Source organism: Zonotrichia albicollis, chromosome 12 (genome assembly GCF_047830755.1).
Source record: "Zonotrichia albicollis isolate bZonAlb1 chromosome 12, bZonAlb1.hap1, whole genome shotgun sequence".
NCBI classification, from domain to species: domain Eukaryota; kingdom Metazoa; phylum Chordata; class Aves; order Passeriformes; family Passerellidae; genus Zonotrichia; species Zonotrichia albicollis.
Window position 1 is genome coordinate 9,564,033 of NC_133830.1, and position 27,108 is coordinate 9,591,140.

The 27,108-nt window shown below is 42.7% G+C and overlaps 2 protein-coding genes across 17 annotated transcripts in view; both read right to left on the reverse strand.

Moving 5' to 3' along the window:
- Positions 1-27,108, reverse strand: part of CCDC174 (coiled-coil domain containing 174) — a 336,009-nt gene that overhangs the window by 301,263 nt on the left and 7,638 nt on the right. The gene's annotated exons all lie outside the window — the stretch shown is intronic.
- The window catches only part of SLC6A6 (solute carrier family 6 member 6), a 92,168-nt gene that overhangs the window by 21,785 nt on the left and 43,275 nt on the right, over positions 1-27,108 (reverse strand). For 8 of the 16 annotated variants that reach the window (XM_014268065.3, XM_074550584.1, XM_005488334.4 and 5 more), the window contains 4 exons: positions 11,381-11,620; positions 10,658-10,792; positions 8,559-8,793; positions 2,585-2,717 (listed from right to left, as the gene is read on the reverse strand). In XM_014268065.3, coding sequence (XP_014123540.1) covers positions 2,585-2,717; positions 8,559-8,793; positions 10,658-10,792; positions 11,381-11,609 — 732 coding nt within the window. In that variant the 5' untranslated portion in view covers positions 11,610-11,620. Of the gene's footprint in view, positions 1-2,584; positions 2,718-8,558; positions 8,794-10,657; positions 10,793-11,380; positions 11,621-12,902; positions 13,318-23,549; positions 23,607-27,108 lie in introns of those variants that run through there. The other 8 variants (XM_074550588.1, XM_026794413.2, XM_074550581.1 and 5 more) reach the window with 2 other exon arrangements.

Below are 27,108 nucleotides of genomic sequence, written 5' to 3' on the forward strand. Positions count from 1 at the left end.
CTAACATTTTGCTTTCTTTGCTCATCAGTGCTTTCTCTCATTTTTATATAACTGCTGTGTTACAGTCACTACTGTCCAAGAAAGGGCATTTTTCTTGGAGTCAGATGATTCCCCCAGGTAATTACGGTTTGCTGCCATGAGTTAAAATGCATTTTTATTTACCAGAATTTGCTTAACTACTACAAAGCTCCCAGGATGCTCCATTTTTCTTCATAAGTGTGTCCTCTGAGAATAAAGAGGAGAACTCAAACCCTGCATTGCCATAATAATTCACAGAGTGGGGTTGATTTCATAGAATGAAAGGAATTTTTTTCATACATGCCCTTTTAAATTATCTCTAAGTTTTCTTTGTATTTTCCACAAATAACATGTATTGCACATTAGTCTAGTTTCACCAAAATCAGGATAAAAGGAGGATTTCTGAACCTTCTTTTTTTTTTTAAACAAGCCAGGACTATGAAAAAATCAAAGTTTTCCTACCAAAAAAAAGTTTTGATGTATTTGCAGGAACCAAATGAACAATAACCCACAGAGAAGTCTTTGCACTGCAGGTAGAGGTTCTCTCACAATGCTGCAGGAATTTTTAAGATCAAGCACATTATCTGAAGCTTAAGCATAACTAATATTTTTCATCATGATTTTACATTTATTTGTCCAAAGCTTTACCAAAAGATTTGGAAACTACAGCTTCCCCCCACCCCCACCCTGCTCTCCAAAGAGCCATTAACACACTGGAAAGCAGGGAAGTGCTATAAACAACCCTCTACTAAAGTAAACTAGACTTTTCAAATAATTCAAGTCCTCCATTAGAGTTTACAGTTTACTTTTCTTTGACCCCAAAGTTAATGGAGCCACCCGGAGACTTCCCAATGGTTTTGCTGGTCTCTGGCTGCACAGCCGCACGAGCTCTGACGCCGCGGTGAGCAGAGAGAATTCCTACCAACCATCCTGCTTTAGAGAGAATTCCTACCAACCACCCTGCTCTAGAGAGAATTCCTACCAACCATCCTGCTCTAGAGAGAATTCCTACCAACCACCCTGCTTCAGAGGGAATTCCTACCAACCACCCTGCTCTAGAGAGAATTCCTACCAACCACCCTGCCTCAGACATGAGACTATTGTGCAGGATTTGCAGAGAACACGTTTTTAGATGTCTGATTTTAAAAGACCTGTTTTCAACCTTTTATTTTCATGGGGAGTGGAAATAGTACCACAGGGAGCTAGGAATGTCTCTCTGTGCTACCAGAGCCTTTTCTGAGCAGACACCAGGGTTGTGAAAGGTGCTGCAGAAATGTTCACTCTCACTCTGCTGCTGCAGGACATTTATTGCACCCATCTTTACCATAAAACTTGCATAATCTCCTCACTAAGTCACATCAGTCAGAGGGAATATAGAAACAAACATTTTTGTCAATGCATGCTTTACAGGTGTGGAAGCTGCTCTTCGGGGGAAAAGTGGAGGGAATCCAGGGCAAGGCACCAGCTTTTTAGAAAGGTCCATTGATAAAAACCACAGAAAGCAAGGCAGGAACTGCAGTAAAGCAAGGGGTTTAGTCAGCAGTGGAACTCATGAGGTCAGGCTTCCTACAAAGTTTTGTCTCCTGGCTGATGCTGCAGTGTGCCACAAGCTTAAACTGCTAAACGATGCTCTCTCTGCAGCTGAGGCACTTGGAATTTCTCCCCCTGACTTCTCTGGGGACTTATAAAAGATGAGTTCACACTGTGGCCTTTTTCTTACGAGGGGCACTAATGGGGTCACGTCCTTCCACCTAGTTGAGAATAAATGTGAGGAACTTAGTACCTTGAGATCCCTCCTTCTCTGTCAGACTTATTTGAACAGTGCCTCAAGCAACAGTTTTGAAAGCTAAGTATTACACAAACACAACAGCTTCAAAAACTTATGAAAATAGGTATAAAAACACTATTGAATGCAAGGAGCACTAGTATTATGCTGCACACCAAGTGACTGATGAAGATGAGCAGGATGCTCAGGATGCAACTGTTGTCCTTTACAAGAAAACATGATTGTGAAGAGCATGTGATGGGACCAAACCCACAAGCTATGTAGGATCTTTGTTAGTGACAATGCTCCTGAAGGAGTACCTAAGTTTAGCCTTCTGTGTCCCCACAGAGCTCTTCCGTAAGCAAGTGGCATTTCAAAACTGCTGTGCCTCCACAACACCCCTACCACAGCTCTGTTAACACCCATCCTGCTGCACTGGGATGAACTTGGCTGGAGGGAGAACACAGACACGCAGAGCAGAGCACCACCCACCACAGGCCTGAGACCTTCTGCACTCATGACATCTGCACTCAGACATCTCAGGGATGTTCATCCTCTGAGAGCCAAGGTGGGGCTCAATCTGTGCTTGCGTCTGCTCCTTGATGCCCTTCCAGTAGTGGCTACTTGACTCACAAGAATTTTGGACATTGATAATGACCTTCAAAAGTCAGTTGAATTCTCTTACTCAATGGAAAAATACAGTTTTTCCAGGAAATAGTGAATATCTTCTAGAACAGCATTACTTAGTATTCCTAACATCTCTAACTGCAATGATTTTAGAATGGGTAAAAGAGCACTTACCTTCCCAGTGGATTTGACTCCTTTCCAAATGCAGAAGAAACAAATCACCCAGACAAGGAGGAGACACAGTGCTAGATCCCACTTGATAATACCAATATCTTCAATCCCCGAGGACAAGCTCAGCACATTGCGCCTGAATATTTGAAAGGAAACAAACGAAAAGAGAGATGCAGGAGCTCAGTTGATGCAGACTCTGTTGTGATGGCTAAGAACACACGATGGTGTGCAGGGCAGCTGATGCACAGACAGATCTCTACTCTCAAAACACGTGCTAAGTCAGCGGCTTATGTGACCAAAGCTGTGTTTTGCAAACCTACATCTCCCTATGTCTGTGGGGCTCCTTAATTCAATATACTGAATTTAAAAACCTTCAGCTCTTTTTAGCAGCCTATGACCACCCCAATATGAGATGAAAGTATTTGCTTTCTTGGGGATCAAAGAACAGCTTGCCCCAGTGAAGCTGCCTTCACCCCAGGTAGTACACCCCATGTCTACATCATGGACACTTGCAGCTGACCTGTATCCACCTGTTTCTGCTCCTTTTCAGTTTATTAACAAGGCTGCCACGAGGAGGAAAGGGAAAAAGCAGTGCAGAGAAATGTCAGGCCATGCAGCTTTGCAGGGTGAAGGCTGGAGCCATTACCCTTCCCTTGGGGCCCCCCAAACAAACACTGCCCACGTGCTTCTGCCTGCCCTCAGCACCCCCAACACTGGGGTCTCATTTAGCTAACACCAGATTATTTGGGAAATTTTATTCCCTCACTTAGGTTAATAAATAAAAAGTAATTCATGAGCTGTGTTTTAAGGGAGCAACATCTAACCATTAAAAGAGTCTGATCCAGAGGGGAAATATTCATTAAGGCTTCTCTCTTTTTAAAATTCCCATGGCTTACCATTACATACTTAATTTAAACTAATTTTAAAATTATTTTATGCAACATTCACTGTCCTCACACACTGCAATGGCCTTGTCATACTCAATACTTCATTTGTCAAATATGTAAAAGAACAAACTGTTTCTTACTGTTCACTAAGCTAAAACTCTGCAAATGAACCTGGTAAACTCAGCAAGTTTTTTAGTCAAAGAAAAGTTTTGACCTCTATTACCAAAAAAAAAGCCTTGCCCCAAGACTACAGAAGAGAACTTGCTGCCTAACAAATTTTTTATTAATTATTAATTAAAATTTTCTTTCAGGCAGCTGTAAAAGTCAGGCAATTTCATTCACCAGAGTCAAGGAGAGCAGAGCCCCGAGCAGTCTGGGTCAGGCTCATGCGTGTGGCGTGCGCAGCTTTGCATGGGGATCCAGTACAAGACAGACCATGGTGGTTTGCCTTTCCCCTGAACTAATGAATTATTTTTTTTTTTTGCTATTACCATGGAAATAATAGTGAATGAAGTCACTGATGGAAAATCTGCAATTAGTTTTTGGAAAAAGCCCTGGATTGACCAGTTTAATAGGACTCCAGCCCGTGCCCATCTGTTTCTGCATCTCTGCTTGCCAAGCTCACTTGGATTACCTGTGTGACCGTGTTCTCACACCAAAAGCTTTCTTCTCTCTGAACGTGTGTCTATTTTGTTATGGAAAAGGACTAATGGCACCAGACAGGGTAAGTCTGCCCTAATCAGCACAGCTATTCAATAGTTATGAGAACTCCCTCAGTAATGAATATTTGGCATAAAGTTGCAGTCTTGCTTCACCTGAGTCTAAAGAAACAAAGGAAAATCCTGCTGTGCATATACAAAAGAAGAAAATACATTTATAAGATGAAAAAGTTCAGCCACAACCTTCTATGCCTTTTTAAAAAATAAATGGCAATTTTCCAAACAAAGGGGCAGTTCATATTAAAAAGGCAATCTATAGAGCTGGCTCTTGGGAAACAGTGAATAATTAACTGCAAATGCCTTTTGGAATAGGGAGCTTTATTAATGCATTCAGCTAAGACTTCTTTGCTTTTTACTGCAGAACTAAAAGCAAGTGACCATCTCTTCTAGACTTTGCCCAGCAATTCTTTCAGGATTTTTTGGAAGACACCCCAGTGGGTGACTCAGAGCCAGATACCTTGCTTTTCTATGCTTTTCTTGCTTATCCCATCCCACAAAGACTGACTTCCTCAAGGAATATGCTCAGAATTACTAGGGGAGATTCAGCATTACGATTCTTTTTTGACTTCTAGCCCTACATATTTTTGCAGAAGCACTCAGCATGGATATTTGACCCTGTAAATTCAAGTTCAGGAAGGAGCATGAGCTGGGCTATGCTGATAGCTCTTCAATCTTGTTACATAACCCCCAAGCTACTGAGATTCAGCCAAGCCCACTCAGCTACCTTCACACCATCACACACAGAGTTGTTAGTCATTCAGATTTATAGTCTGATGCTGTCATTAACTGTCACTCATTTATAATCAATGGGACAACAGGCTGGGGCTGAGTTTGTTATAAACAGGAGTTCTTGACCCTTGAACACTAATATGTTCTAGTGTGTGCAATATGGAAATGTAACAGGAGCTGTAACTAGCTCTACAACATAAACAAAAATAAAATGAAGAGAGTTATGCAATCCTTGGGGGATATTCCAGCTCATCAATCAAGTGAATGCTGACAGGACCTTTCAGACCAGGAAAGGTGAAGCGCCCTTTCATGTTGGATGGATAAGAATAATTAACACTTTTATTTTAATATTCTTCTGTTTGCACAGAAGAATATTAAAATGAGAATATTAAACAATTTAAAAGACTCTCACATTTGCTCCTCAAGGCAGAGACTGCTGCTCTAGATTTTGTTTAGCTTTTTGTGTTGCTCCCTTTAGGATTACATGCCATTAGCATGTGATGGTCTTTCTTGGGATTTGGACGAATAAAGTCTGCTGATTACCAAATATTTATAAACACTTGGCCAGCACCAGACAATCAGAGGTTTTGTTCAACCCTAATTACCCTATTACACTTATCCCTTATGTATTAATATGTGTGTAAGCCTGCAAGGTTTTGAACTTCAAAATAAAATCAGAAATAAGACCTGAAGCATGTGATACCAAGAGGTAAGTCTCCTCATATAAAGCCTGATTTTCTTAACCCCCTTTTATTGCTGCTCAAGCAAGCATGTGATTTGCACCAAACATTAATTCAAATGAACTGAAATGTCAGGCTGCACAGTATAGCCAGCCAGGCCGAGAAGTTCAACATGAAGAAGTTAATGCATCCATGTGGTCAATTATACCTGGGCAGCACTAGCTGTACAAAGCAGTGCTTTGATGAGGACACTATATAAATGTCCCACAATAAAAATGGCATTAGGTTTCAGAAACCAAATACTCACAAACCTCTGAATTAAACCGGAATTAATTGTGCCACAAAGGAGATGGATATCTTCAGTTAAGGACTAATTATTTACCTGTCCTTTCAATGCTGGTAGCCGTTTGGCTGGCAGCCAGTATTGTCTGTGGCAGCATGGTACCTGAAGTACCTCAAGTAGTTGGTACCTGAATAGTTTGAAGAACTATTTTTAATTTCAGAATTGTAAAGAATACTAGCATGTCTGGGAAAAAAAAATGGGGATATTCAGTGCTTGCACCATGTGGAAGCTATGCTACTTTTATTACAACAGTGCTGCATGATCTCTGCTCTTACTTTAAGACATCAATAGTTATTTATGCACAGACAGCAGCTATTTTTAATAGTCCTCTAAGTGTCATGACTCCTGGAGGCAGCTTGCTCTGTTAAGGGCAGTTTTGCCCATGATGAAACAGTGAATTATGGGCAGTATGTCTGTCCCAGTAGGATTACAAAGCCAAACTCCTCCCTAGCAAGACTCCAGGGAAGAGTTCAGCTTACAGTGTCTAAAGCTGTTGAGGACACAAGTTAAAGTGGCTGCAAAGTGCAGGGAGAGCTACTCCAGGAGCACTGATCACTGAGCAACCTTTGCTCCAACTCTGCTGCACACACAGTGAGGGCACAACTGAGACAGCAAAGTGTGTGAGGATCAAGGATTTTCTGTCCAGCCTCAGCTCCTCCAGCCTGACTACATCTACAGGAGGATTTGGCTCAGCTTGCAGAGGAGTCTTCTGACTTGGTTTCCCTTAGAGGGAAGGTAATTAAAAGCTCCATCACCAATGTGCTCCCATGGAGACACCATTCCCCTTACCCCAGGCTGCCCTGCCACAACACCCTTCATCAAACACCTGCTGTGCTGTGACCCACAGAGAGCTCTGCTGCTCCCCAGAATTCTGGAGTCCTCACTCTTTTACAATCCCTTTCCCAGCTCCCAGCCCTTTTCCTTTCTCTTGTGGTATCCTCAGTCTCCTGAAATGAAGATGCTGCCTGGGGACCCCAGGGAGACAATCTGGCCCACAAATCTGGGCAGTACAGGAGTAGGAGTTTCCAGAGCAGCAGGACAATTCCATGGCCACATCAGGAGCCACCAAGCTCACAGGTGCCCCGGGTACAAAAGGACTGTCAGCAAAATCACTGCAGAATAGCAACGATGAGCACAGTGCTTTGGGAATCTGGGGGAGAAACTATTTCAGGAGCAGGATTGTGGACCTCTGCTTCCTTGGGAGGCCTTGAGAAGACCTTGGAACACATGATGAAACCTCATTTGGATTCATGGCCTTAAGTCCGAAGTCATTGTGGGAGGGTCCAAAGGAGTGAGAGCTGCTTCCCCTTCCCTCTCCTGCAGCCTCTCAGTTCCCCCAAAATATCCAAAGGTACCACTTAATTGTTTTCCAACTTCCCCCATATTTATAAGGGAGGAAATCACCTGGGAAAGCAGCTGCCCCCCAACATGGAAATGCAGAGCTCATGGTGAAAATGCTGCTCTCAGAGCCTGCACCCTGCCTCTCACACCAGCCACCAGAGCCTTTTAACAAACTACCAATCCCAGATTCAATCTGCCCCTTTATATTTTGGCTCTCGTGTTACAAATTTTATCACAGCTCCTAAGACTGCTTTTTTCTAAACCTAATGCATGCCAAACATCTTCAGCACGAACACGATTCCTGCTGGTGCTTTGGCTGATGCTTATTTTTAAACATAGAGAAGTAGGTACAAGTTGATCAGAGATGAAACTGCACTTTAAACATGCTGAAAAAGCCAAGCTGGGCCAGAAACTGATTCTACCCATAAGTGACTATCTATCTGAGTAAGCAAGCAAGCAAAAAAATTATTAATAAACTATTTGAAGATCCTTTGGATTTAAGTTTCCCTACAAGTGTCTTCCTCTGCTGCTGTGTTTTGACACTTATATAAACATACAAGAGTTTTGAGGTCATGCCTGTTCAGAGATCACGTTATGCAATATGATTTAAAACTTGAAAAATAACAGAGAAATGAGAATAAGAAGCTTATGACTGATGAAATTCAGGCATCTGGCAAAACAGCCTCTTCAGAAAAAAACGTTCTTTTATGCAGAAAAAAACGTTGTAACAGAGATGACCTGAGAAACCTAGAATACAGGACAACGTTCACCACCTCTGTCAGATTTACTACTGAGGTCAAAACCTTAAATTGTCATCAGACTGAAGAGAGATGTGTTACAGCTACACAAAGTGTACAGCAAATGCTAACAGCTGGGGAAGAGACAACCACAAAGGTGATGATTTGTCGCTGTTTCCACCGTAAATCCCTGCTATCAGGGCATCTGCAGTGACTTGTTTGTGTTCTCCTGCCACACTCAGAGAATCCAGCCAAGAAGGAAATAAGTTTTCTTTCAAAGAAGAAGCTGTACTGGGCTTTTAAAGCTCTCTGCACGGTGTAGGATAAATACACTTACACATATATCACCTGCTTCCACCACTCCCAGACTTACCTCAAGATAGGTGAGAACCAGTAGCAAACACTGGTCAAAAAACTGACACCCTGCTCAATTTTCTTCCCCTATCTAACACTCCCCACTGGGCTTTCATAAAATCTCAGGACTGACCTCTGGCATGCCACCGAAAGTTCCCTGAAGGCACCATGAAGAGGGGGTACTTACTCCCAAAACTCTGTGACAGGAGAGGTGAAGTTAGTGGCATTCAGTGATATCCAGAGCGTTTTGTTCTTCCTGAGAGTGTCTTCCACACAGGTGGGTGTGTTCCACTTCTGGTGGCAGTGTGCCCATGGCAGCACGCTCTGGAATGACTGGAACAGGTAGTAGAGTCCCCAGGCCAGGATCACGATGTAGTACACATTCAGAAGGGACACAATCACTATGGAAGCATAACCAATTCCTGGAAAGAAGGGGAGAGACAAGAACGTGCAGATGTGACAGCTGCTACATCTCCTGGGGCTGGTGCCATTCCCACTGTGCTGCGGGCTTGTATCCCACCCTGCCCCACTGCTGATGGAAACTCAGCTCAGCCACACATACACACAGACCTGCCACCATCTCTGGCACTCAGGCTGAGTTTCTGGCTCTGGTGTGCTGACACTGAGGGGAGGACTGCAGGAATTTACCCAATTTAACACTAACCCAGCTATTTCAAGTTTTAGTAGAGGGAAGTCAAGGCTTTGCTTGTTTGCTGCACCATCTCACTTCTTAGGTACCCATGTGGGCAGCCTCACTCTTGCCACACTGTGCCCCAAGCCAACTTTCCTGGCAGCAGCTCAGCTGAACAGCACCTGCACCACTCAGTTATCAACTGGCTGGGCTCAGTCTATGTGGGGGAAAAAAAAAAAGACATCTCTTGAATGAGTTAAAAAGGAATAAGTGTGAAAGTGGTGGTTTCTGCCTCAATTTCACTTGTGCAAAGGAAGCATGGTATTTATGGATCTTATGGTTACCTGGATCAATCTCTGCTTGCACAGTTTGCCAGTTATGAACCACAAGCAAAATAAAAATATTTCCTTTAAAAATTTAGAGCTGTCTCTTACAAGAACCTGTGAGGCTCCCTTTAACATCACTCTGATGGATATTCCAGCACTTGGGGTTTTTATATATAAAATATACTGCCTCATATTTTACAGTTTAAAAGCTTGCTGCAGCAGGAGTCTTTATCACCAGAGATTATTTTCATGTCAGATGGAAACAAGCAGAGCAAGTTCTATTTATTCTGTACATCTGCATTTCTTTCAGCATATACAGCTAGTCACATTAGCTGCACTTTCTCTTTATGGATGCCTGGGAGATTGCTATTTAAACAAGGAACATTCCTTACTCCTCCTCCTCCTCCTCAAAAAGAAAAAAAAAGTTTTCACAAAAGTGGGAGGAGGAGGAAGAAAATTAAGCTAAAGCAGCACAATTACATCACCCTCAGCAGCATTTTGAGTACTAGGTGGGAGGGTGAGCCTCAGAGAAAACCCCCACTTCTGCTTGGGGTGACATCAGGGGAGAGAGATGCCTGGAACAGCAACAGTGGCAGAGCTAGAGACACAGCAGTGTGAAGTGCCCACTCTCTCCAAATGGGATTTGAACAGGGCCACAGGTTTAGTGTTGTTATTTCAAATTATTCTGCCTGTGCTGTCCAGCTGTAAAGGGCAATCTACACATAAGACTGGCATTCTCTGTCATTTTTCTAACCTTTCATTTTTCCTTCTAGCTAACTTCCAGAGCAGCCTTCACACTGTTCCTGTGAGCATTGAGCAGGCAAAGGCCCTTTGATAACATCAGACCAACATTTGCCAGGACCTGCTCAGTTATGACAAAAGCCCTATTCCTGAATCCCACCAAAAAATGCTGTCCAGGTTTTGACTCTATCAGTAGCAGACAGATGATGCCAATGATAAACTTTCACATGGAAGACGGATTTTAATTTCCAGACCAAAATAACATTTCAAAGATGGTTTCGTTAACGCCATCTAGCCTTCCAAGACGACACTTTCTCTGATACCTGTAAACAAAATGTGCAATTGCCTTAAAAGCCATAATATGCAATTTCTTTCTTGGTTATTGGCAGTTTTGGCAGTTAACAAGCTGATAGCATCAAAATCAATATCTCACTTTGTCCTTCAGACTCTCTGACTTCTACCTTTCCAGGAACCAATATCATACCCTTAATTACTAGAGCAAATAGCTGAGTTAATGGGCATGAGGGGAATGCTGCTGCTACATATGGCTTACAGAGGGGTCTGCAAAGCACAACAAGATGTACTAACCAGTGAAAATAGGGCAGATCTTTTCCCAGCATGTAATTCCACCTTCGGAGGTATACTGTCCTAGCACCACCTCCAGGAAAAACACGGGAAGACCTCCCCCAAACAGGAAAATGAAATAAGGTATAAGAAATGCACCTGTTGAGAAAATACAATAGTACATAATGAGATTAAATAACAGAACTTACACAAGATCATCAAAAAGTGGCAACAGGCACATATAAAGAAAGATATTCGATACTTTAATATCACTATGCAATAATTTTATTCTGGGGTATTTTTGCTCATTTTTTTCGGCAAAAAGGATGAGTATAGGCTGGAAAGGACATATTCTTACCTCTTTAAAGTGAATATCTCCAATAAAAATGGCAGATTGTTAGACACATAATACTTTCATATGGCTCAGACTGCTCTAACTCTGAAAACCCCTGGTCTGAAATCCTAATGGTCCATATTAATAGCATGTCTTCCAGTTAAAACTTAGTTGTAGCAGAAGTAAAAGAGCAGGAAAGGCTCAATAGCACAACATTAGAAATTGCTGCATTTTTTTTTCCCGAATAAAATTTTACAAATAACTATTCAGTGGTGAAACAATCTCTCATGAAGACTGGTGAGGGAGGCAGAAAACAGGGGTATGAACAATCTTCTTAAAAACAGGATGAAGGCACTGAAGAACAGTGAACATGGGGCACAGAGAGGGATTGCTGGGCGTGGATGGGAACTCACCTCCGCCGTTTTTGTAGCAGAGATACGGGAACCGCCAGACGTTGCCCAAACCGATGAATCCCCCCGCCACGGACAGCAGGAAGTCGATCTTGCTCGCCCACTTCTCCCGCTGCGGGGGCTTCCCCTCTGCCTCATCCTCAGGCCGTGTCCCCGGGCTCTTGCCGGGGGAAGGTTTGAGGATGTCCTTGTGGAAATCTTTCAAGCACTGAAGCTTTTCCTTTGTTGCCATATTTCTGCTTTCTACACAGAGAAAGAACAAAAGAAAAACAAGAGGGGTTTATTAAGCGGTCTTTTCCAGCTGAGCTCTCTTAACACTGCCAGAACTGTTTAGCCAAACTCGTTCTATACAAAACAGTGTTGTTTATTAAGCTGAGATAGGAAAATGATTCTGATGACTTCACTGACCAGGAGAGGCAAAGTCCCCCTGCCTGTGTGGTCACCTCTGTGCAGGCAGAGCGGAGCAGAGCACCGTGAAGCGCTGGCACTGCTCGCTGCTGACCTGCTGCCCCAGCAGCGCTCCCCGTGCCCGCTCCCGCACGTGGCGCTCCTGGGCAAGCCTCTAACACTGCTTCCATGCCCAAAATAAAGCACAAATCACTGCATCTGGCTCCTTCTAAAACATTTATGTGAAATACAGAATGGTAAATCTCACCTTGCCAGATAAAACCCATTCTTCTACTTCCCAATAATTTGAGCGATCCTGTGTTATTTACTGCCTGCAATTTCCATTCCCTCAAGTACTATAAACCTTTCAGAAAACTATACATTCATAAAAACTGCAACGGAAAGTCATTTGTTCTAATCAGCCTGCAGGAACTGAAGGAATCTTTTCAGTTTATTCCATTTTCATAACTGCACTGTTTTCCCTTGACATCAATAAAGGGACAGAAATAAGCCTTTATATTCAATTATTGTGAAATGCACACCTATGCAATGGAACAGTTTGCTGAGAACGATGGCTCCTTAGTTAATTAAAAAGTCAGTGGCATGAGTCATATTAAATCATAGCTGGTTTAATAATTTATATATATAATTTATTCTCAAAATCATAGACATTAAAAAATAATAACAGAAAAAATTATTCTAACAAGTGCCTTTTTAACCAAGATTTTCTAATGAAAAAAATTTAGGAGTAACTCACAGCTTTTATGTTAACTGAGATGTCAGGCATATGTGGCCAATTAATTCCCCATATAACTCAAGTGACTTCAGCTGGCTCTGACCTGTTATTATTGCATAGTGTGTTGATACTGAAATTTTCACCACAACCAAGCAAACAAGCAAGTTTGTTCCAGATCATAACCACTCGCTGCTTATACATGTCATTATGAGTATAGTCATAAAAAAATCATGCTGCAGATTATGCTGTTTGATAGCTGCCAGCCTCCCCCATACCTGCACACTGGTTTTGATCTCTAACCTGACTGAGCTCATGGCAGTGACCCGAGGATTGAGCTGACATTAGCTCTGCAGGAAGTTTTTAATCTGCACAAGATTTTGAGATAGATATGCATCACTGTACCTGCAATGCTTTCCATTCACCACGGAAAGTTTCAGAGGGCTAACACAGCCACAAACCACAGCAGCTCCACACTCACCCCACTGGTGGCCTTCCAAAGCAGGCACTGTGACAGCAGCTGCCTATCAGGCCATGATCTGAAGAGGGACTTTAATCTCCACTACGTTAATCATTATGACTTTCTATTGGTTTTTAAACCAGGCCACTGGTGACACGAGCACTGCAATACCTCGTGACCAACAGCAGAGAGAGCTCACAGAAGGAAAAAGTGAATCACAGGGTGATGGACCATCACACCACTGCACGGGGATGAAGGCAGGGCATATCCCGCCAAAATAGCTCCTGTTGGTCACTGTTAGAGACATGGTATGAGATAAAGCAGTAATGGAATAAAAATGGTAGGGCTGGCTCTGTAACAGTGTTTAGGCACTTAGTTGCTTTTGGGCTTGATTCACAGTGGCTCACCTGAGTTGGGTATCATGAATGGAGATTAATGGAGGAGCCTCTAAAAGGGATTCACAGCAGCCTTAACCTCCCTGAGAAACCTGCATCTCACACCAAACCCCAAACAGACACCATCCTGCATAAACTCCTGGAGTCCTCTCTTGAGGGAGAAAAAAAAAGTGGACATAACTGCTTTTCTTCAAAGAGGTGGTTGAGGTTCTCTCTCTGCAACAGCTACCAGGTATGGAGAAAGCTCATTTTTGCCCTCTTTGCTGTCTGTGCTCCTTGAATCCCTATCTTTCATCTTACTGGAGCATGTCACAACCATCAGGCAACAGGCTATTCTGGGCTGAGGAATGGAGGGCATTTGGATCATCTCATGGAAGTTGTTCTTCACAGGGGTTATTGAAACACTCATCAACAGAGGGAGAAAGTGTGCAAAAGAGAGAGGCTCACACCTAGTGTTCAGGGTATGCTCTTTTTTTCACACAGTTTTTTGGTGAACCAGTGGGACAGCCATAAACCTGCTTAAGAGGGCACAGAGATATAGATTTATAGATCCCTGCAGGATTAGGTTTGAAATAGGAGCTTAACTGCTCCCTGTGGAGACTGATACTGGAAATACCCTGAAACAGACCACTGGGAACACAGGCTCCCCTTATGTAAAAAAACCTAAGGAGACCTTCAGCATTAGCCACCTCTAAGATTAAAAACTCTTCAGGATTGCAATTTTTTGCAATCTACTTTTATCTTGTGACACAGGGTTCTTTATTTTCCTGCCAGCTCTAATCCTCTTGCCTGTGGATTTACTTTGACCCAGGTGTTAGTCAGTTCTACCCAGAGTTTGGAAGGCTGACTAGTTGATTGCATTCTGTAAACCCTGGTTCTCCCTGGGACAAAGTGATCACCCTATGGTTTGTCCCAGTTAGCAGCACACAAAATGTGAAGTGATGCCTTTGCAGACTCTTTCTTTGTAAGTAAGTGTAACTACGTTATAAAAAGGGATTTCTAATTTGTGTCAAGATACCCCAAATTAATGGCTGTGCTTGAAAACCTAATTAGTAAGTGTAAATTATGCTTCAGACTCAGCTGGTGTGTGGTGACAGATCGTGATCTCTCCCTTAGTCCATGAACCCTCAAGGTCATGCTTGCTTTTGGGGTCATTTCACTGTATAGGTGGCAGGAGATGAGCCACCAAAACTTTGGTGTCAGTCACCAGCTCTCAATAGTGAACAGGGGCACACTACCTATCCAAGGCTTGCACAAAATTAGCAACAGCCCAGCTTCACTGTGTACAGACTTGCCAAAATCCCAATTGTGTCTGGAAGACCGCAGCTGTGGCTGGCAGGCACGTACTGTCCACCAGTACCACAGGAACTGTCACTAAGTAGCCACCTGGGACTGTGGTCCCAGCCCATGTCACGTTCAAGGGATGTTGGATTTATCCCCCTTTGCTGCCAACCATTGGTGTCCACCCAGCCATTCCCAATTACAGGAACTGTCTACAAAGGCTGCAAGGGTGGGGGGTAGGGGCGATTCTCCCTGGTGAAGAAAAGCCAAGAAAAGTAAGTTTGTTTAGTGAAAGGCATTGTCTTTTTCCTTAATGGGGTTGGAGTTTCATTTCCTTTAGCTATGTCCCACTGGGTGAGGCTAAAATGGCTCTTAAGGGAAACAGTCTGACAGAGATGCTGAAACAATATGTTGTCACCGCCCAGGTCAGAAACAGAGAATAATAGGTTATTTTTACTGTATCACTTAGTGGGGATGGTATCCGAGATCTAAACCCATCAGATTCCCCCAAGGAAATATATTGTGAAAAAATGCTTTCACAACCACTGAGTCCAAAAGGAGCGATCCAAGTCTGAGGCATGTGTCTGCCTCCCAGAGACACACGTCTGCCTTCCAGGAGCCACATCTGACTGTGAGAGTACCCCCTCCAGGAAGCTTCAGATGGCCCCAGGAAGCTTTGGCTTCATCTGATGAACTCAATATGGATAAATAAAAAGCAGCAGTCAAGCCTGCTATTTATGGTGTGCCCCTAGGCTGAGCCCAGTCACACTGCAAGGGCCTGATCCGATAGCAAAGGGGAGAAAAAATCCAGACTGGGCCAGACCCAGAACTGCTCTCACATACACTGGCACAAACCCTCATTAACTGAGAATGGAGTAATCAATTATCAAATCAATGCTGGTAAAATATGGAAAAACAGAACAAGGGATCAAGCATGGGCACTTTGCACTTCTCAAGTATCTGCTCACTGGTGCAGCCAGGAGGCCCTTCCACACGTGTCTGTGACTTGTACAAATTTCATCAGTGAAATGCCCTGCAATAACCCAGGCTCTCCTGCTGCCCCATGACTGATCAGTCTTTGACGCACAGGTGAAAATATCTCCATAAAAGGAGCACTTTCACAGCCAGCTTGGCTTGGGCCATCCCCTGGGCTACAGCTATCAGGAGCCTGCACCTCAGATAACCCATACCCTTTAAAAAAATACTGGCATTGAAATGCAATCCCTCATAACACGCAAAAACCATGAGGGGTAGAGGAAGGAGAAGGCTGCACAGAGGGGGCAGATGGTGAGCCATGCCCATGAGGGAAGGCCACCAGCACAGCCAGGAGCTGCTGGTTGTCAAAACAGACACAACTCCAAATACTGCTGAACCACTGACTTTTTTTGTCAGACAACCCATGGATTACACATCTGAAAATACACTGTGGTCAGTTTTTGCTTTGGGATTACAGTAATGATCCGCTCCAAGCTTCTTACAGCCGGACACAAGCGACCAATGCACAGCAACACCTTCCAGGAGGAGCCTTGAGGACAAGCACATCATGGATGCCACCTCATTTAACAGTCTCTAAAAATCAAATCTTTCCAAATGCTGATGGAAATGGGAAAATCAAAGTCTGCCTGAACACACAGCTATGTATTTGTAAATATTTACACATGCTAAAATGCATGTCCTGTCTTGCATGTGAACACCAGAAGCCACAGCAAAGTAGATACTTATTTTTTGGCCAATGCATATAAACTTTGATTAAAAATATCAGCATACTAAATTGTTGACTAGAGTGGTAAGTGAATGTGTTTTTTTCTAGCTTCTATTTCTGTTGGAAAACTAAAAGCAAAGTACACATTCAGTTCTTTTACCTTGATGGGAATGTTGCTTGAAGAAAATTGTATGGCTATACCACTGTTTAATGGACTATTTCTGCAATATCATCATTACTTCTGCTTTCAAAGACCCTTCTCTAGTAAGTTCAGCCTGTGCAGAATGTATATCTTGAGCTTCTCATCCTTTTCTGCCTCAATGACTTTTGAAAGACATCAGTTTACCACATTATAATTAATTCTTCTAACCCTGTTTAAGCTCACTGCTTCTTTAGACACTGCCATCTATCTTATTTTCTGTCATTTATTTTGTATCCTGCAAATTGAAGTCAACACTCCCTTAAAAACTGAGCTTTCCCAGAACTGCCAATCTATTTGTGGATTGGCTCTTTGAAAAAATTATTATTATTTTACATTCACATTCATGAATATTTCAAAATTAGATGCCCTGATTGCTGGATCAGAGCTGGTCTTCAAATAAGCAGCTTCCACTTTCATTGAGAGCAATGGAAAAACTGCTATTGATTTCAACAGTAGTAGGATCAAGTCCCAAATAAAAGTGCATTTATTATGTTTGGCGCGTTTCCTAGGATTACTTGGAACTTTGAAAGCTGTAATTCTTGATGTTGACAGCTCTCCCTCCCTCTCAGGGCAGTGTGGTTAAGCCAATCGATACATGATTAAAATAAACAGCCCCTTGATCAAACTTATGGCTTCAGTGCAAGTCTTTCTGATCTGGAGGAAAAAAAAGCCTTTATGTCTGCCAGCCCTCAACGCCCCACCAGAATCCAAGGAGCACCTGACTTCACTTATTGTCCCTAATTCATATCCAAGTTCATTCTGCTTCATTGAACAAGATACCCACAATTTCTGAAAATAAAACCACTCTCTTTACTGCACACACTGCCTCTCCTCCTCTTAAAAACTGCCTCTAAAAATTCCCTGAACTACAGCTCACTGTTCTGTCTTTAAGGAACTCCTCTTTTCTTTTCCCTGGGTTTGGGTTGTTATTTAAATCTTAGAACCCATTTGTCCTTTCTTCTTAGTTTTTGCTCCAAATTTCTCCATCTCCCTTCTCACTTCTTCATAATTTCCTTTTCTTTCACTGTGATGCTTTTTTTAGTCTTCTAAGACTGACTGGAAAATCTGCTACCAAAAATTTTCTAGGAGGAAAATGAACTTCTTTATAAAGCTGAAGACTACTCTGAAAGAAAAGCCCAGGGCTTAATGCAATTTCTTTTTCATCAGTTGTGGTCTGCACAAAAGGTATCTTTTTTTCCCTACACGCTTTTTTTCTTGCTGCTGTTTCCATTCATTTTCTTCAAATGCTTCAAATAGGCACCATGTCACAGCACCAAGCTGTTATAAAATCCTGCATCTTTGCTCAGATTTCAGCAGCAGAAAATCTGCAGTCACATAATACTCTAGATGCTCATTTTGTTCTACTTATTTATGTCAAAGAACAAAGCAGTTACAACTAAACCCAGAACAGGAGGAAATGAAAAACTCCGTTTCCGTTGTGTGGGGTAGAAAGGAGGAAAATGAACACCCACAAATTCCAATGGATTTCAGAGGGAGCGTGACCCTGACCCTAAACAGGGGCTGAGGCAAAGATGATGCTTCCCAGGCTCAGGGATGGAGCCTGATTGCCCAGGAGATGGCACAGGGCAGCGCTGGCAGTCAGCAGGGAGGAGCATGGCATGCAGCGGAGCTCTGGCACACTGAGCCACACTGGTCATGACTCTGTCCTGCTGAAATCCCCTGTGGGATTTCAGTGTCTCCTGTATCCCAAATGTCCTGTCTGGACAGCCATGGTGCTCCTGCTCTGTCCCTCCTCAGAGAAGGGGTTGCTCTGGCAAAGACAACCAAGGGAAGGAGCGAGGGGTTGGCAGAGGTAGAGAGACTGAGGGGAAGCTGCTGGTAACTCTGTGCAGGAGAACAACCAGTTAAAACTTGGGTTTGCTCACGTGAGGCCAACTGCTGACCCAATTTAATGCCTCTGGGTGTGCCAGCTCACAGCCTCCTGACTGCCAACAGGCTGGAAAGAAGCACCAGCTTCCCACTGCCATCCCTGCCTGCTCCCTCTGCTCTACCAGCTCACCCACCGGGAAAGTGGAAAACCATTCCTTCTCTGGGTGACACCACCTCTTTGTCTTTATGAGAGGACCCTTAACCAAATGCATTCTATCCATGTGGTGTAGCAAGCTGATGGCTTTCCAAGCAAGATGGGCATGGTTGAAGAAGATTCAACAAGCTGTGCACATCCTCAACCCTTCAGCCTCCTCGCACCCTGAAGTTATACACCTTCTGACCAAGGGAACAAGCATTGTTGTATTTTACTTTCAATTCTGAAGGTCTGCATCTGAATGGATTGAAATTCTCTATCAAGCATGGTGTTAATTAAATAATTTCTATTGCCACAAATGAACCACATCAAAATCAATTAAGGGATGTCCTTCATCCTGCTATAAAAAAGGCAAACCCCCTAAAGCTCACAAAGTTTATGAACTCAAACAGCCAGTGGTGTGCACTGTGCCTATTGAATTTTTTGCATGTGATTAATAGTGTATTGATCCTATGTGACACTTCTGCAAGGCACTTGCAACACATGATAATGTCAGACGGCCAATTTCCATGCTACAATAATGGAGCACTGCCCCTGAGCAGGGAAGATAAACAATAAAGTAGTCATTTAGTGAGGCAAATGTGCAATAAAACATACGAATTCATTATATCAAAGTAGTTTTTTCTTGGAGATAAATAATTTCACCCTCACCTATTTTTTTCTTTCATGCTAATTCTAAATTTAGCCTTAAATTAACTGAGTTTACCAATGCTAATGTTTAGGGCTTTCTCACAATTAAGGAGTACTGTACTTTTTCATTATGCTTTCTAACTAAGTAAAAAACAGATGGATGTGTAAGATTACACATTTTTGGAGAAACAAGTAGAGTCTTCTATACCCAGCAATGGCTTTGATCAGCTGTTGCCATACCTGCCTAGGCCACCCCCACACAAAGCCAGAGTTGTGTTTTTACTGCCTCTATCCATTCATCTTAAACAATAACTGAGGACAGATTTTTATCCCACCTGTGGCAGCTGTACAAACATGTCACACAGCACCTTATTCCCAGAAATCTAGATCCCCACACCACCAGTGGAAGGGAACAATCCTTTCTTCTCCTTTGTTCCTGTGCCCCATCTGCTCAACACCTGATTATTTTTTTTTTCTAGAGTACATTAATGGAAGGAAGAGTTGTGCAACACAGCTCTGCGGGTGGAAAGCAGCCAGCCAACCTGCACCAGGAAAACAGCTATTACATGCACGCGATCCGCAGTGTTAGTCCCATTACAGGGCTATAAAATCTGAGCAGGTTACAAAGCCCTGAGGGCTGGGCCGTGAGCACTAAAACTTAATGGTGAGAGGGAGCTACTTTTGATTTTAGCCTTGACTTCTCCTCCATGCTGGCAGTAAATATCAGCAAAAATACGACTCAGTGACAGAAATTAGCTGTAATCTTTTAAGAAGTGGAGCATCAGCCCTTTGCTGATGAACCAGGCTACTCAGGTGACTGGGGTGCTCTGCCAGGGCACCTCCTCTCACAGGCCTTCAGCCACAGAGATTTCCTGAGCACCTTGAGGTTTAATTTACTGTTGTTGTTTTCTTTCCTTCAAGCAAAAAACAAGAAGAAAAAAAAAAAGGGAACAAAAACTTTAGGCGCATGAAGTTTCACACAGGAAATGAAATGGAAACCACTGACACGGCAGCGCAGCAGCACGAGCGGGTCTGCAGGAGACATGCAAAAAGAAGAAGTGGCAAAGCTGATGAACAAGCTCAGGGAGAGCACAACTTTGCAAAACAGATTGGTGAAACATAGACTTTCACACACACAAAAAAGTGAAGCTCTGTAGCCACTATGATATTTATTTGCTCTCCTGCAGCTGGTGCCAGGTGCTGGCTTGCACGGCCCGACAATGGTATGTTTTGTTTAATCCCAGAACAGCCTTGGCTCTGTCTCCAGCTGCAGCCCCGTCCTCTCAATTTCCTTGGCTGCCCAGAGCCACTCACTGTGCTCCTGGAGGCCATTTGAGAAAGGATAGCATTATGTCCTACACGCCTTGCAATGGGCATTATTTGACCAAAATAAAGAAATAAAGTTCTGAGCTGCAAATAGATCCTTTGGTACTGAGCACTAAACCACCATGTTTTTAAATACCACGTGATTCAGACTGATTCCCAACCAGAGGTGTATTTTCAGTTCAGTTTTGCCATGGGTCTCTGACATTTGCTTTCACAGACCGAGAGCTGTGCTCATTTTTATGTAAAGAGATATGAAAACCAAACAGTGCCAGAGCAAATACTTCACTTTTCCAAGGAAACTAACACATAAACCACTTCTGCATACCACGGTCTGCAAAGTGCAGAGCACACACCAAGCAGGAACAAAACCCTGGGCTCACACACTACTTGGACAAAAGCCTCACAGAATTCACTCTCGAATTGCAGCCTCCAAAGGGAATTGTATTAGAGCAAAGGCTGACACCAACACAAGACACAAGTATCTGCAGTCCCATCTTCATACCAGGGTCAATCTCACAGCCTACAGGTACTTCTTACTTGTTTTTTGTTGGCTTTTGCAGGTAAGCTTCCCCAAATACAGCATGCGAACAGCCTGAGTATTTTTCTCCATCTCTTCTTATCTTTTCACACAAATGCTAGCTGGTGGTTTCATTGTAGGTTGCTTTTATAGTCCTGGCCTGACTACTATAAACTGAACTTACTCCTGTTACCAGCTAAGGATTTCTCTTAATGCAATTTCATCTTTGTGAACACATTCAAATAGGATACCAATATGGCACATTAACTTTATTACCTAAAGCTGTCTTCATCATGACTACAATTATTTTTTACTACTTGGTTTTCTTATGCAAAAGTTAATAACGGACAGGTGGGAAATTGTTTAAAGTGGAACTGCAAACAATAGGCCCCTGACAAGCAGCTGAGAGAGTGACAAAACCACTTCACGTGCAAAGTAATGGTAGAAAGTGAGAGGCTTCCTTTAGTTGACTTGTCTGAATTTTTGGAACTTGTGATAGCTTTACAGAAGGAGAAATCACCTAGGTGATTCAAAGTCAGATGTACTGCTTGAAGTTCCACATTTGGATACTCACTGTCCATGGAATTTGACTTGTAACCTATTGCTTGTGTACTGCACAAAGAGCAGTGGAGAAGGCAACTTTAACCCTACTGAGCAACAGTATCTCCCATTGCTATATTCCCTCCACCAGGCACAAAACCCTTTTCACACTAGAAAGAGCAGTACCCTGCACCATTTAGGCAGGATCTGTAAGAGGTATGTGGTTACAGAAAAGGGAGGGCAGCAGTGAAAGCAAGTCTACCCTGTTAAATCTTGACTTTAGAATCCTGTCTAGTATAAAAGGGGACAAGAAATATTCCCATTTCTTTTTCCCACTAAGGGAGTTTTTGAAGGTTTTTTTGCCTTAGAATAGATACATCATTGTCCAAAATCCCCATGGCTGATATGGTGAATCTGAGTGCAATCTTGCTTTCCCTCAGCACAATTAAAATAACATTGTTCTGACAAAGGGCGTTTTTTTGGCTAACATATGGGCTGACCATGAAAATTTGCTGCCCAATGGAGCTGGCAGATGCCCCTGTGCACGTCCCAGCTTTCTGGCAGACAGCTGCAGGGCTGGGAGAGCCCTGAGCTGAGGAGCAGATGCTCTGTGCAGCATTAACTCCCTCACGTGGTTACAGCCACATGAGGAAACCAGCACGTAACGGCCCAGCCAGGGCACTTGGTGGCTCACTAAATCCTAAATACCCCAAAGCTCTCTTCAAGGCTGCTACAGAATGAGATTTGTCACTGAAAAGGGGGAAAAAAAAGGGTGATATTTACTTCTAAATGCTTCCTGATATAATTATGCTTTAAACTCTTCAATTGATAACTTCAGTTGGAACCTACTGAAGATTTGAAGAGAACTCAGGTGAAATCCTGCTACAAATTCCAAATAATTTCAGAGATACCCAAATTTCACCTACTAATCTCATCTGAGGTCACCATTTACATCTTGATATTGTTCCCATGTAAGTAAAACTCTGTCACCTCACCTCACTGACCTTCAGGAGGTCTCCCCTGCTCCATGCAGGTATGAATGACAGGGAGTGAGGAGTTAATGACATGCACGGCACTATGGCTGAGTCACTACAGGAAATGGGCATTAAACAGAACCATAAAGTAATTCAGGGTAGAAGGCATTTCTGGAGGTCACATTGCCCAGCCTCCTGCTCAAAGAAAGGCCAACATTAAAATCAGACTGGCTTGCTGATGGCCTCATCTGGTCAAGCTCTGGCCAAGTGTGGAGACTGTACAACCCAACTCATCCCACTGCTTCACGCTGCTCAGGATGAACATCTATTCCACATAAACAACCTGAATGTCTCTATTGGACCAAGAAAGAAGATGAGGAGGAAAAGGGAGAGGAAGATTAATACAGAATGACAAGTTGATACCAAATGGAAGGCTCACTCTTCACTCTTCTGGTACTGCACACACACAATACAAGCAGTTGGAAAGCCAAAGATACTGAGGGGGTCTGTGGTGAGTGACAATGGGTGAGCTCCAGGTTAGGTACAGAAAAAGCAACAGTCCCTGGTGGCAGCATATCAGACAATACCCATTTTATTGTCAAACATATTCCTTTAAGAAAACCAAACAAAAAGCTTTATGAGTGCTTCAGTGCATGCCAAGCAATTATTGCTCTCCACAATGTGTCCTGTGACTCACTGTGCCACAATGAACTGGCATATGGTGCTCATTCAGGGTATATAACTCACACATTAGCTCTGAAGAGCTAATAGTTACTTGGACTCTAGTTAATTTTGGGGGTTTCAAATTTCCCCATGGCAGTGCAATAAATGTCATGCTTATTATGGTATTATTATTATTTTTAAGAAGTGTTTTTAGTGGCAGGCAAGTGTCACTAACGCCTCAAATCTCTCGTATGCAATGAAAATCAATTCAGACCAACTCTGGCATGCAAAAGCACATAAATAACTGGTAAATACTACCTGTGGTCTTCTGAGTCCAGATTTGACTGATGCCAAGAGCAATCAACTCCTTTTTGGCTGCAAAGGACAGGAGGGCACTCAATACCTTGCAGAAGGCACTCAGTACCTGGCAAAAATCGAGCTTTCTGTGTGCCAGCTCCCCATGAAAGAGCAAACCATGGAGCACGTGTGACAAAAAAGGTTCTCTTCTCCTGCAAGGGAAGGCAATCTCCCAGAGAGACACAGAGCCAGCTCCCTGTAGGGTGTCAAATACTACTCTGGCCTGGAAAGGGGGCACTCTCTCTTATGAAAGGAAACATGAATAGTAACACAGCTTCTCTCTTTGAGTGAGTCTGCCCAAGAGCAGTAGACTAGAAATCTAATTTTCATCATGAAGAAAACATCAGAGAGGCTTAAAAGCAGAGACTGAGTAGTGGCAGAAGAAACTGTGTGCAATTTCAAGAAAATTCTTCTCTTGTAATCAAGATGCCTCAAATGAGCCCAGGCTGACCATGACTTGTGAGGACAATCAGGACAACATGGCTTCAACAGAGTTCTAATGGAGCTTTCCACCCTACCCAGATGACTTCATGGGGGTAAGAATCCTGTAGAGGTAAGGGCTACTTAACACTTATATACATTTGACAGAAGTACACTGAAGCCAGTGCTATCATTAGCAAAAGTGGATCAGAAAGATGGAAGTGGCTAATTCAGATTTTGTCCACGTAGGGACTCAGAGCTGCAGCAGAAGTGAACGGGGTTGAAGGCCAGCAGGGCTGATTCCTGAAAAAGAGGGCCTGACTTCTGACATAATTTGCACAATAAAGCAATAGCAATGCTACTGGAATCAACAAAACTATGCTGGAATAAATCAGTTGAGAATTATATCCTGAATTTGTATGTCTTTGAGCTAATTTCATAGGTATAAAACAACATTAACATCTCAAATGTGACTTGGAAGGCAAAACATAAACACTTCAGCCTAAAGCTCTACTGCTCTGATCCCCAAGGACACAATTATTCCTTCAGTGGTTTCCTGTATAGACCAAATGCAATTATTACCAATACAAATATTTTTCCCTGTGTTTTTGCTTTACAAAAGATAAATCTGGACTGTGTCATTTCAGGTTTTTTCTTTAGCATTTAACACAACAGTGATGGAAGAATATGGGCATGACTGTACTATGAATGGCTGTGGGGAATAAGGACCTGCTCTGCCTATTTCCTCACCTTGAATCTCCTGAACTCTTTAGTTGAGTGGGCGATAGCTGAAATTGTGCCTGAACCAACACTCCCAGCATTTGACCTGCACTTTTTTGTCACTGCTCCATAGTTCTTTGCTAATGGTCACAACATATTCCCCATCTCCTCATAAATATCTTTATTAAAACATTCGTTGCATCTCACTCAGCTACCTTCCTCTAGGAATGTGTTCAAGAAAAGGCAAAAGTACATAACTATTACTATTACTTTTTCCAATCAAAAGTCATATTCATCTATGCAAAACTGTCAGTCTTCATTTCACCCAAGGAAATAAAACCAGCATTTAGGTAATAATCACCTTCACCTCAATGCAAGGACTCTCCTGCCAGAGAAGGAAATGCTGCCCTTGACCAAATCCCAAACATTCATTCTCTTATTGGCTAATTCATGACAGTGCTAGCTAGATTTTCATTATAGAGCATTATTTGTAGCTGCTGTTTTCATGAAGCAGCTGTAATAAACAAGTGAGACTTATGTTCCTTTTAAAATTGCTTGAAATAATTAGCACTGTTAAATTTAGACTCTGAAAAAATCTGAGTCTACTGATTTTTCTATTTTTTTAATAAACACAGAAGCTACAAAGCAATCTACCACCACCAGTCAGGCCTGGGTCAGAATAGTATGTATGCCATATAGCAGCCAAAATGTGTTTCACAAGAGGAATTAACCTAACTTCTCCAAACAACCTTTTAAAAGTAAATGATGGTTGTGCTGAATGAAATGTTTTAACAACTGCACTGTGTGCTATTTTTCTCCAGCCTAAATGAAGACAGGGCTTTATTTTATTCCTGTTCTGGTCTGTACAGCTACAAATGGGCACCCTGGATGTGAATTACACTGGTGAGATCAATGGAAAGCAGGATCAATACCAAGACCCAGACCCAGACCAGAACTTTGCTGCTGCTTCCTACCTTGATTTAGATGTGCATCTAAAAGCCCTGACCCACGTCAGACATTCAGATACCAAACCCAGAGCTTGTGGTTTGCCCTCATCTCTGCACCATTTACTTTTTCCACTCATTGCTCCTCGACCACAGCTGGCTGTATTGACAGTCCAGACACTTATTTAGAATAAGCAAACACGGTGCCCTCTCCAGCCCAATTTGGCTGTTTCACTGCTGGTGCTGCACTTCAGAGCCTGATCCAACAAACCTGCTTTGTAGCACAGAACAAACATCCTCTAAAAAGCTTTCCACTCATACTTGGGGTTTTTGGGTTGGTTGGTTGGTCAGTTCTGTGACTCACCAGCCTTACAGTATTTTTCGTGGTGCAGGTGCCACCAACTCAGTGGTCCAGGTTTCCTCAGAGCATGGGAAACACAAGATGAAACTCCAGGGGCCAGGACAGAACCTTAACAGAGAACCTTCTACAAGAGAGGTCTAATTCCAGCAGATGTTCAGCTGACTACAGCCCCAGCAGAGGTGAGGAAAAAGTGATCTGCTATGGGAAACACCACATCATGCCATGCATAGAAGAATGTTCTTACTGTATAATGAGGAAAGGGACAAAATGAAGACAAGGAGAAGGCTAAACCTGCCAGTTTTTATGAACATTTTTAACTAGAGGAAGGAAAATCAGGGAAGATATACAAATAAGAATGATGAAGCTGGACTAACATGCAAAAGACAGCTGTAGTAGGTATCAAAATTTTAAAATTTTAAGTACTTTTCTCTACATATGGTAAAACAGTAACAATTTCTATGTAAATGATAAAATCCCAGGGTGTTAAAATAAATAATGGCATACTGTTTCAAAATATTCCTGGATAAAATAAATGGCAAGCAATGGGTTGGGGATTTAGTGCTAGGAAGTATAAAGCCCAACATCCCATGAGAGCAGTAACATTGCCTGAGGAACAGCTAGGAAAGCCATGAATCCAAGAATAACCTAAAGGCGACTGCAGGTAAGATCAGCCAAGTAATAGAGTTTCTCTGTGTGATGCTTCTGAGTGATGCAGAAGGGTCAAAGGCTAAGCTATTTCTGGATGTGGACAAGGGAAGGGGTGATAGGAAATCTAAAGCATAGTGCTATGTCAAAACAGCCACAGTGAACAAATTATGAGTTGTTCAAATCTCCACAGATTAAAAAGGAGATAGAGAAATTAAAGGAAATACAAATAAGGACAACAAAAGTGATCTAAGGAGAGAGTAAGAGAGCTAAAATTAATATTTTCTATAAAAGAGAAGACTCCTGGGCTGAGATCCAGCTATAAATACCTTCCAGGTACTGTGTGTAGAGGAAGGTAATTAATCTAGCTCAAAAGATAGTGAGACAAGAAGCAATTGATTGAATTTAGGAATGGAAAAATTCAGGATAT